Source organism: Solea solea, chromosome 11 (genome assembly GCF_958295425.1).
Source record: "Solea solea chromosome 11, fSolSol10.1, whole genome shotgun sequence".
Taxonomy (NCBI): Eukaryota; Metazoa; Chordata; class Actinopteri; order Pleuronectiformes; family Soleidae; genus Solea; species Solea solea.
In genome coordinates, this window is record NC_081144.1 from 19,190,407 (window position 1) to 19,202,130 (window position 11,724).

The 11,724-nt window shown below is 38.6% G+C and overlaps 2 protein-coding genes across 2 annotated transcripts; one reads left to right on the plus strand and one right to left on the minus strand.

Annotated features, from left to right (window-relative positions):
* Positions 1 to 1,336: 1,336 nt before the first annotated feature.
* otud3 (OTU deubiquitinase 3) lies at positions 1,337 to 6,352 on the plus strand. Its single transcript, XM_058643591.1, has 8 exons — positions 1,337 to 1,541; positions 3,031 to 3,261; positions 3,960 to 4,108; positions 4,474 to 4,586; positions 4,674 to 4,796; positions 4,951 to 5,083; positions 5,278 to 5,465; positions 5,599 to 6,352. The coding sequence occupies exons 2-8, from the start codon at positions 3,056 to 3,058 to the stop codon at positions 5,761 to 5,763; spliced, it is 1,077 nt and encodes a 358-aa protein (XP_058499574.1). The 5' UTR covers positions 1,337 to 1,541; positions 3,031 to 3,055; the 3' UTR covers positions 5,764 to 6,352.
* An 825-nt stretch (positions 6,353 to 7,177) lies between these two features.
* bcas2 (BCAS2 pre-mRNA processing factor) lies at positions 7,178 to 11,064 on the minus strand. The gene is made up of 7 exons (XM_058643592.1): positions 10,859 to 11,064; positions 9,892 to 9,984; positions 9,728 to 9,798; positions 9,157 to 9,318; positions 9,019 to 9,069; positions 8,859 to 8,939; positions 7,178 to 8,772 (listed from the first exon to the last, which is right to left on the minus strand). The coding sequence occupies exons 1-7, from the start codon at positions 10,949 to 10,951 to the stop codon at positions 8,646 to 8,648; spliced, it is 678 nt and encodes a 225-aa protein (XP_058499575.1). The 5' UTR covers positions 10,952 to 11,064; the 3' UTR covers positions 7,178 to 8,645.
* Between the last annotated feature and the right edge of the window lie 660 nt (positions 11,065 to 11,724).

The window sequence follows — 11,724 nt, forward strand, 5'->3', positions numbered from 1 at the left end:
ATATATATTTCTTTAAAAAAAAAAAGCTGTGGTAAAACTCAACAATCAACTATTTTCCAGTGATCCTGTCCACTGCAGCTTTAATTACAAAGTCTAATGATCTGTTTTATTTTCTGACAGAATCTAAACATGCAAGTTTACATTTATCCCTAATGATTTCTGTTGACACATCAAAACAAACAACTGAAATATCATTAATGGTGCTAAAAAGAGAAAAAAAGTGATTTCACTGTATTGTATTGTATTGTTGTATTGTGCAGCCATCTTTTAAATAATTTCCTACATACTCTGGAATAATGCAGTCAAGTTTTTGACCTCGGCTTTCTTAGTGCACTGTATTTTCTCATATTGGATATTAACGTATAGGCCAATGAGTTGGTTATGTGTCATAACCATGTATTTTCATGAACATGTGAACATGTGTTCAGGTGGTAAGCATACAAATGTCATGGGAAAACCTTTGAGCAAGTCTAGTGAAGCAGAAATTGAGTATAACCTTTGCAACCGCAAAACAAATTGACTTTTGTCGATATACTGTTCTTGTTGCCTACTGCCTTATATCACGTGATAAAAAGGCATGTCCTGTAAAACAATGATTTAAAGTACCTTTGAACTGCACTGGACTCCCACCCATGCACACACACACACACAAACATATTGTACATGTACAGTATAAATGATATATCATCCATTCTTGACTGATTCCCTGTTCCTCTCAGGTGATGCTGATTGCTGCACATGCATGAATAACCTTCAGGACATTACATCTGCTCACACATGATGCCATCACTCAACTAGGTGCATTATAAAGGACACAGTGACTCACATCTGCAGATGTGTGCCCTGTTTCTTTCATGCCAGCTGGCATGGTACGAAAATACGATCTTACTAAGTCTTGCTGCTTTTTCCTTTTTTCTGATGCAGTTTTATGTCATTGGGCTTTTTATTTCTATGCCTCAGTGCGTCTGGTCTTTTCTACACAACAAACATCCTGTTTATTGCTTCTCAACCCAGTCCTCCTCCCCCACTCACACCAACTGTGTGGAGTCATCAGAAGGAACTGGTGGTGAGTGGATTTGGAGAGAAGGTGGAGGCATATTCAGATTCAAAATATCTTTCAGAATTGTAACTGTAACCTCCCACTTTCTCACAAGTCAAAGTCTAGAATATGAAATGACTCAGAGCTTCCTGACTCATAAAATTATCTAATAGATACACACTTATCAGGCAGGCAGGCAGGCAGGTAGACAGATAGATAGATAGATAGATAGATAGATAGATAGATAGATAGATAGATAGACAGACAGATTTAATTATTTGTGGCTTCAATCAGTTTCTAAATGCCACATTCAGCTCAGAGCAATTTATAATTGCCTTTGCAGTTTGGCCCATTCTACCTTCCGTAGCTACGATCTGACGTACAACCGAGTAACGTATGCAGAACTTCCGTTGTAAACAAAACCGAAACATACATCGTTCTACTGAGGCAAAAAAATACAAGAAACGACGTAAATTTGGCCCTCGAGAGCAGAGCGTTAAAGGTAAGTGTCAGTTTATCAAAAACGAGAATTCCTCCAGTTATCTACTGTCCGGTTAGAGCTGCTATCGACAAGACACGAACTGTTATGTAACATTAAGCCGTGAATGTTAGTTAGCTAACTAGCTAGCTGTTAGCTGGACTTGACGCCGATATTGTAGTGTTTTGAGTCAGCCAAAAGCAACACAATCCTGCACAAACTAATACTAGTTAATACGCAGGACTGACTAGTGAGTTAACTAAACAGAAGCATCAGAAACAGAAATATAACAAATCTCGTCGTATGTTATTTAGCGCTAGTTATAGTCACAGAACATTTTACTTATAATTAGAATTGTTGATTTTGCACATACACCAATTAGTGAGAGTGAATTTATCCTCATCCTTAATACACACAAGTAGTGAACACACACAAACCGGGCGAGTTTACGACCCCAATTCTCTTCCTCTTGGCCACGGGCTGCCCAAAAGAAAATATCCTTAAGCGTGACAGACGCCGAGTCCGAGTCAACTTCCATATCTTTGTAAGCAGCAGTGAAAATTCACTTCACGACGCAGTTACCACTCGTCTTCATCTTCCACTGATTTTTGGTTGCTATCTCCTCCTACATTTACCAGCCCAATCTCAACGATTTAAAAGTTAAAAGGTCCACTTGTGTAGAATTTAGCTAACAACAGATATTTAATAAAATATCTAAAATTATGGTGATCTACTGAAAACGATGACCTGAATTGTTTTCATCACCTAACTCTTTCGTGGAATCTTCCATGTTGTACCCATACTTAGTTTGTTTCAATATGTAACTTCACTTCTATCCATCCATCCTTTGTGTACTGCTTCATCCTTCACATGAATGTCACAGGGATGCTGCCGCTAATCCCATCTGACAGAGTGAAATGTGGTGTGCCTCGACAGGTCACCAGTCCATTGCAGTGCAAAAATATAGAGACAAATACAATTCCACTTAATCCTACACACTGGTCCTGTAATGTCTTGATGGTGTCTTGTCGTAAAACTCCATAACAGTTTTTATCTATTACACAATAAATGTAATTGAAGCTGACTTTAAATAAAAAGTTTTTTTGCAAATCTATTCATAATTGCAGTTAAAAAAAAAACACAATTACATATTTTAGGATGTTATTGTGTATTTGTTAAAAATGTACATCAAACACCAGTTTACGTAAGTGATCAGATTCTCTAACAATCCATAAAATGAGCTTGAATCAAATTGCTCAGTGTAAATCCCAGATCACTTTGGAAGAAACTGCTGCAAGTTCTGTCAACTGGACTAGAGGACTAGATAAAATAGAAACTCTAGTGTGATGTATTTTACGTGAGGGGAAAAACTAAAGTGGGATGTTTAATTTACACAAAACTATCTTACTCAAGTGACACACACGCACACAAATGTTCACCTTTGTGCTTGTTTATTTTGAGTGACCAAAAACAGCCAGCTCCTCTCTAACAAAGACATTCTTTGGTGTTGCAGGCGTGCAGAAACACCTGCAGCCATCATGTCTAGGAAACAGACATTAAAACCTGTGCGGAGCAACAAAAAGAATGAAGTGGAGCGCAAGAGGGATGAGCGAGCAGCACGCCGAGCCATCGCAAAAGACCGTAAGAACCGGCCTCAGGATGGTGATGAAGGTGCAGAGTTTGTTAGTTTCTCCAATCAGCTCCAGGCTCTGGGGCTCAAGCTCAGAGAAGTCCCAGGAGATGGGTAAGAGCTAGTAAAAGATTGTGGCATCTATTTATGCTGGTCTCTCTCAGCATCGACCCACACAGTGCTGACACCACACGAGTTTATCATTTAGATAATTTACACAAAATTACATTTAAGGTGGTGACAGCTCTATGTTTTTCTTCAGCTCGTGTCTGATATATATATATATATATATATATATATATATATATATATATATATATATATATATATATATATATGTATATATATGTATACGTGTGTATATGTGTGTATATGTGTGTGTATATATATGTATATATATGTATAATTATTGGGCTCAGACATAATTTTATCACACAGAAATTCTCCACTCAACAGTTTTGAGTTTAGAGGGGAAGCGAATGAGATGTATTCAGAGACGCTCGGATTCAAGAAACTTCTTAAATTTTAAAGTTTTGCATCTTAGTCACATTAACTGATTAACTGACTAACTTTTATGATTAAAATAATCACATATTCATGGCCATCCCTAATATCAACTAGACTACAGCTGCATGGCTGCTGTACAGCAAAGGCAGCATTTTTAATTAGTCATGTTTACTGCTGAGTTTGAAGGTCTAGTAAACTTGTGTTCTGTTAAGATTTAAGTTGATGTTATTGTCAAAATCCCAATACTTTGCCAAAGGATGCCAACTCTAACGGATATATTGATTTCATTTTCCTTTCCCCCGCAGGAACTGTCTGTTCAGAGCTTTAGGGGACCAGTTGGAGGGTCACTCGCGGGGTCACCTGCAGCTTCGTCAGGAAACTGTACAGTATATGATGTCTCATCGACAAGACTTTGAACCCTTCGTTGAGGATGACGTTCCCTTTACACAGCACTGTAAGGAGGATTCAGTGTGTGACACTGAGGAAATAAGACTGATAAAACAGAGATTTGTACAGCAACAATGCACTGACCCCTGGTGGTCATTGCGTCTGCTTGCAATGGAGCAACAGAACTACGTTTCCAAAATGACATTTTGATATTTGATATTTTCAGACTTCTCTCGATTGTTTCCTAAAAATATCTGACTCTGTGACTGCTAATGTGTGGTTGCAAGCGGATATAACTTTGCTTAATGATGATTTAGTGATGATTTATTTTAATAAGATGAACTCTATTTGCTGTTCAACACATATAAAAGGAAGAAAGAATGGTGTGTGTGACCAGATTGTGAATAAGTCCTTTTCTTGCTTTCCGCCCAGTGTCAAACCTCTCACAGTCTGGTACATTTGCTGGCAACGACGCTATTGTAGCTTTTGCTCGCAGTCAACAGGTGAAAGTGGTCATCCATCAGCTGAACACCCCACTATGGGAGGTAGGGACAAGCAAAGACAATTACTCAATGATACCTAAGCATCATTTGCAACAGCGCACAGTTTATTTTCGTCTGTTTTCTTTGTAGATAAATGGGGCAGAGAAGCAGGTGTGCAGAGAGCTTCACATTGCCTACCGCTATGGAGATCATTATGACAGCGTGAGGCGGACCGGAGACAACTCTGAGAGTCCTGCTCAGCTCCGCATAGAGGTATATACTATATCTGTTTCAGCTTAAATATAGTAGAAATCATATAGTCACTGCTTTAGATTAAATGTGTGTCAAGAGTGTGTTATGTCCTGCAATACGTTTAGCTTAATGAGGCTGTGAGATTCTGATGATTATTCACCTTTGCTGTCTCCAGAATATGCAGAATTCGCAAGGCCAGCAGCGTGAGTTTGGGGACGGTCAGAGGGACAGACAGAAGAACTCTTCCAACTCGGCCTCGGAGGAGGACAATGTGATACTGAACTCAATAAAAAATCGTGGAATCCAGGGTCAGACATCACACTTGACTCATTAGCTGCAGGAAGGATTAAGCTGTCGGAGTGAAAGACAAAAACCTTTCTCCAGACTTTATTACAGACAACTCCGTAACAATTGAATATTTAAGCTTATCTGTTCAATAATATACAAACATTTTCTTGATCTTAACAACGGCATTCACATTCAGTGATTTATTCTGTCACAGGTGATGAGGAGAACCTCCTCCAGCTGAGTGCAGCAACTATTAATGCTGAATGGCTTGTTGGCTCAGTGTTGGGTCAGGCCTGCCAGGGCCAGTGTGCCTCAGGATCCTGCTCGGCCTGCAGAGCTGCAGCCACAGACTGCAGTGAGCACAAGCAGTCAGCAGAGGGCAGCAACCTACAGAAATCTAAGGTGAAGTCAAAACAGAATTATCATTTTTATTTTAGAAATTAGAATTATTTTAGAATTATTTTAAGATCCACTATACTCATTAAAACATGGTGGAATGACTTTGAAAAATCTTTTTGTTTTCCAACATCCACAGATATCAAACAAGCAGAGGAAGGAGCAGCAGAGGCAAGAGAAGAAGAAGCGTCAGGAGGAGAGGCATCGGCAGAAGTTTCTCCAGAGCAAAGGAAGCCCGGACCAGAACCAGAACCAGCCAGAAGCTGTTACTTTAGTACCAGCTCTCAACACCCTCAGTATATAGACTGGAGCGTGGCCAAAAATTACCTACTGTTTCTTTAGCTACCAGTGGCTGTCGCTGTCCACAAGGTTTTGCACATAGTCAGAATTGGTTCAGTCACAGTGGATGACTTTTCCTAAAGAGACTCCTATAGTTTCTTTGCAAACAGTATAACGGTGCCTGCAAACTGTGTGTGTGTGTGTGTGTGTGTGTGTGTGTGTGTGAGTGAGAGAGTGTGAGAGAGAGTGTGACTGTGTGAGAGAGTGAAAATGGAAGTTGCAAAAGTGAAAGCGTTAGATTCTCAGTGTTGCTGGGTTTGGATTCAGTCCCTGGTTGGTGTTGGTTTATGTAGAAACTGACCCTCTGTGCTACCTATCCCCCCCGCCTGCTCTATGCTGGACATTTGACTTTTCATGACAACCATGCAGATCATTTTTGTGAAGCTGGGCTTTCTTATTTGCCACCGGTTGAGTTGACATTTATTCAGATCAGATTTTGTTCGATCTGACCAAAGAAAGAAGCGAAGGAGCAATTGAAAGATTGTTTTGCACACTGTTGAAGGAATGTGGCAATAAAAAAAAGAGAATAAATTATACTTTACTGTTAACGTCCATCAGATAATGTGTTTCAAAGTGTCATATCCAGACATGCACATGTTGGCAAAACTGAGACTTTATTGTGACTTTCCTAAGTTCATAATCATTACATGGACTTTATTCCCACAGTGTCACTTGGGTGAATTTCCAGTAGTTAAACTGTAAACATCAACATATTCACAAAACACAAATTCACGGCACAAACACAGTGGATCATATATTGTTGAGTAGTTGTTAGCCTGTTAAACAGCTTATAAACTCAGCTGATTTACTTCAGTCAAACTGCTGTTCCAACGTGGGTCCCTTTGGGTAATGAGTTACCTTCAGTTTGTAAACTTACTGCCAATCTCACTCATGAAGGACATGACCTGTGAAGGACAGTGACTGGTGTCATGCCTGTGATATTTTATGAACCCTAAATGATGCCAATTCACACTAATGGGAATAGCATAACCTCACTAACTTTGGTTAATGAGTTACACATACCTTTAACAATCAGTTCACTAACATACTATTAAATATTTAACTGGTTGTATCTTAACATAATAATTTGACAGATTTGGATTATGTCGTTTCTACAAGAATAAAGACAACATTTCTGACAAGCCACGTATGTAAATATATCATAAATCAGTGAGAAGTTACTTGAATAAACTGCACCTTCTGGTATTTAACAATCATTGTAGTCTGAGCTGCAAAGATGCTCGCAACTGTCCTAAAAAATGCATAATCCATGTCTTTATAGCATAGTATTTTTATAGTATAAGCAAAACTGGAACATTGAGAGCGAGATTGTGCATCGTGATATTTGATGTGAGAAATGAATCTAAGTCACAAGGAAATGTAAGAAATGTGTATTTTATTCAACAGTATAAAAAATCTAAAGGAAATGAAGGAGAGGCTCACTGACATCATTTAGTCTTCAGCAGACTCTAAAAAGTATGTACACAGTGAAACCTGCATGATGGTATTAGTGATAAGTACAACCATCATGTGACATTGAGTGACCAAACAATAAATGCAAAACAAAGACTGAGAGATAAAGCAGCAACAAATCTGCCTGTTACACATTTAAGTTTATCTTCCAACTATAGCCCATTATTGGTTTCTTTAACGTTGTATCTTATTTGTTGAAATCCACGTTGTGATAGCGTCAATAAAGAAGGGTGTTTGGAAACGAGAGGAAAAGAATGTGGTTCACTGTAACAAACACATCAGTGACAGACTCATTCCTCCATGTTGTACTGCAGAGCGCCACAGGAAATCATTGCCATTGGCTGTTCATGCGTCCCTCACTGTGTCACACATTCAAAACCAAAAGCCTGGACTAATTTGTATAGGTCAGCCAACACAATCCATCAATATGTGCAATATTTCTCTGTTACCGTGAATAATTGTGCTCTTAAAAAACCCTTTGGATTTGACAGCAAAATTTACTTTTCCTATACATACATTACATTCACACCTTTTTATTTATGTTTATTTGTTATAGAATTTAAAGGGGTCATATTTCTTGTCACGTTTACATTTCAAGTTCAATTGAATATATTGCCATTATTGTGTTTTGATAACTTTACTCTTTTTGTAAATTATTAATACGATTTTAATACTGAGGGAACAAAAGGTAATGCAACCAATTTCCCTCAGGGATTGATACAGTATTCAGATTCTCATGAGTGAACCAATAACGATGCGGCAGCTGTTAGACTGACTTGTAACAGCACTTGATTGGTTGACGGAGCTCATTCCCTAAAGGAGAAGAGGAAGGCGGGGCTTAACGTATAAAGTGATATGACAAAATTAAATGAAACACAAAGTATTATTCAATACCCAGTTTATCAGCTATTGTAAACTACACTTCCACAGACAACCTTATGTATTGATGACTATCTAGACGTGAAGAGGATTTCAACAAATAACACAGTTCAGTGTTTGGGAAACACTTAACCGACTCAAGCATCAACATGAGCTACTGACCAAAGTAGTAATATTTTATTGTTTAAGAATCTAACTCTTCTTTTGTAAGAATGTCTTGTATTTTTGTAGACTGTACATGGGATCACTTAATATCTGGGTTCCTCAGGGGGGAGAAACTGTTCGAAAAAGTCTCATTGAACCATATTCCAACACTGTTTGTACAGTGAAACATGAGGTGTGGTGAAGTGTGTGTTGGTGGATCCTCCTGAAGGTCAACGTTATTGGCAAGATTCACATTAAATCTCCTCCGAACAGGTCACTTAACCACCTTCTTGCTTCTCAATCCACAAACGTTTATGAAACAAGCTGACATCTGTGTGACTGAGGCGTCATCTAGAAGTCCTGCCGAATATTCTCCTTGTTCTCGTCCCCCTGCTGTTGTCTGAGCTGAGCGATTTCATTCTCCAGCTGGACGATGGCTCGCTCGATCTCGTAGTTCTTGCTGACCAGAGACACCCAACTGTTGACAGACAGATACAGACGTTAGAAAAGAAGGAAATCTAAAGTGTGTTGTCCCTCAGTGTAGAGTCACATTATAAAACATACTTGGACTCCAGCTCTCGTAGTTTGGCTCCTCCTGCCAACTGATCGTTCTTGCGCTGCCAGTTGATGTCCTGAATTTGCTTCCTGTGGACCGAAAAAATAAATTAAAAACCACTAAATGTAAAAATTAACACATCATTTTTACGTTCCACACGTTGGTCACCTGAATTTCTGAAGCTCCTTTTGTGCCATCTCAATCATATAAGCCAAGTTACTGTGGGAAAGACAAAAAAACATATTAGATTAACTCTTTAGACTGATTCTGTGTTGGCGTCTGGGATAAAAGGCTGAGGTCACATACTCATTGTAGACTTTCCACGCATTGGTTCCATACTGTGACATCAGCTCTAGATTCTCGATGCGGACTGCCTGGTGCTCCAGTTGGGCCATGGAGTTGTTGACGCACTCCTGCCACGCAGTGATGTCGTTCTTCTGTCCTGCTGAAGGCGCAGGCAGCTCATATCTCCACGGGGAAGAAAATGGTTCAAGTCAAGTCAACTTAATTTCTAGAGCAAATTTGAAGACAACGTGGGTTGACTAAAGTGCTTTACGGAGTTAAAGGCACAGCAACAAGGTATAAAACATAAAAACATTAAAAATAAATAAATAATAAAATGGTAAAAATCTAGGTGTGTCGAGATTTTATCCTGAAGTGAAGACCAAGGAGAAGAGATGGGTCTTTAAAAGAGATTTGAAATGTTGCCTTAAAGTAAAATGATGCTAAAAAAATTATGTTAAAATAAATCATTCTATTTTAACATAGTTTAAATTTAATAAACATACAACTTGTCTTTTCAGGCAAATGAGGAAAAAATGGCTTTTGTCTAAACCACCATGATGCATCACAAGCTCCTGCAGTGTGTAGAACTTACCTCTTCATGCTCAGAAGCTCCAGGGGCTGGCGAGCTGCAAGACGCTCAAACTCATTCTTCATGATCTCTGTCTGGAGTTCAGAAAGAGAAAAAAATAATCATTTTCTTCTGTCACAGTGTTCAAAGCCATAAAGAAGGTTTCAGAGCTCTGAGGAGTTGGTCACCTCAAAAGTAGCAAAGTCCGGTGTGGGCAAGTAGCTCAGGTAGTTCTTGGTAGGTCGGTATCTTCTGGTCTCCTCTTCAACCAATGCTGCAGCCTATAAGATGAAGGAGAATCAGGTCAAAGCACTGGAGCTACATATAAATTGAGTTTTCTCTTAGTACTGACTCTAAAGACCTTCTTGTACAGGAGACTTTATTGAAGTTTAGGATTTCCCCAGTAAGAAATTCTATGAAATGGGAAAAATAATGTCTGAAGTCGGCCTTAAGACTGTACAAGTGTTTTCCACTCACTGTGTTTCTCCATTATAGCTGCCAGCAAACTGGGCATTATGACATTTACTGTATGACAGATGTTGAGGTCATTACTGAAACACAAATTAATGATATAAAGTTGTTGTTGACCTCCTGTGGTTTCCACCATTGGAACCTCACACTTTTTTAAAGAGGTGAGTAACTTCAAAGATAAGACATTTTCAAAAGTAAAAGTAGATTAAGGTTATAAAATGTAAAATTAGTACATTAAGAAATTAATATTTTAAATGAAAAAACAAGTTTTGGTTTTAGCAGGAAGAAAACCCGAGTTTGTGACTATATGGAGTTTAAATGTACTCTATGTGCCTGTGAGTGGGTTTCCTCCCACAGGCCAAAAACATACAGATTTGAGGATGAGGTAAACTGGACAATCTAAATTGACCGTAGGTTTGAGAGTGGGCATTTCCTGCCAAAAAGTTGGTCTCTACACAAGCAGTATCTCTGCTCTTCGTCCCATTGAGCCGAGAGCTTTAATGAAAATACGTGTAGTAATTAATACGCATTACGATAGTTAATCGTGACCAGATTAAATGTATGATAACTGGTCCACCGAAAGTGCCGCAGAGTGTCATTTATGTCCATGTTTAAGAACAGCATGGTTAGCTGAGCTAACATGCTGCGGCTAACAGATTCACGGTTTGGTGCCGGTGAACTCACCGCTTCTCGGACTCCCGTTGCGTCGTATCCTTGGTCAAAATATGGCAACGCATCGACGAACACTTCACCCGCTACTGAAGCCGTCCCGGCCATTTTAATCAGCCTACTTTGTTTTTGAGTTTATTGAACTTGTCTTAAAATAAAACACCGCTCCTCAAGGCAACACATTAACAACAAATTCGATTTCCGCTTCCGACGGAACGACCATCAAAAAAACATTAATGACATCTAGTGGAGTGGAGTAGAAGTGCTGCTTGATCAGGTGACAGTTGAGAAGCTTATGTTCTTAACGAGAAATGTAGGTTAAAAAACAATGTTTGGACTGCTGAGGCAGCAGCTGTGGAACCGATGACATGCTGTCGCCTTTGTTGTGATGAGAAAGACGAAAATTAACGAAAAAGTAACAAAAAATGGCCTCAATATTTTTATGTATGAATTGTTGAAATATAAAAAATTTAAGAAACAAAAAAAAAACTATATTATAAAAACTATATATAAAATTATATTTTTCTATTTCAGATCAGTCGACCACTACAGGGATAAATGACTTATATATGCAACAACAAATACACTGACCTACTTGCCGAGCACTGTTAAAGGATCAGTGTCTAAGATTTAGGTGAAATTCTTTTGGACAAGTGGAAAATAAAATATTTATACTGATTTTTTTTAACAATCACCTGAATTTATAATTATTATTTTCATTACCACAGAATGAGCCTTTTATATTTACATCATGAGTCTAGGATGGACCACCATGTTTAAATGGACAAAACTAACACTTAACCAAAGCTACCATATGGTGCTTTTCCACGTTACAGTTCAAAACACGACTCGGCACAGCTCGACTCTATTCGTTTATTTAT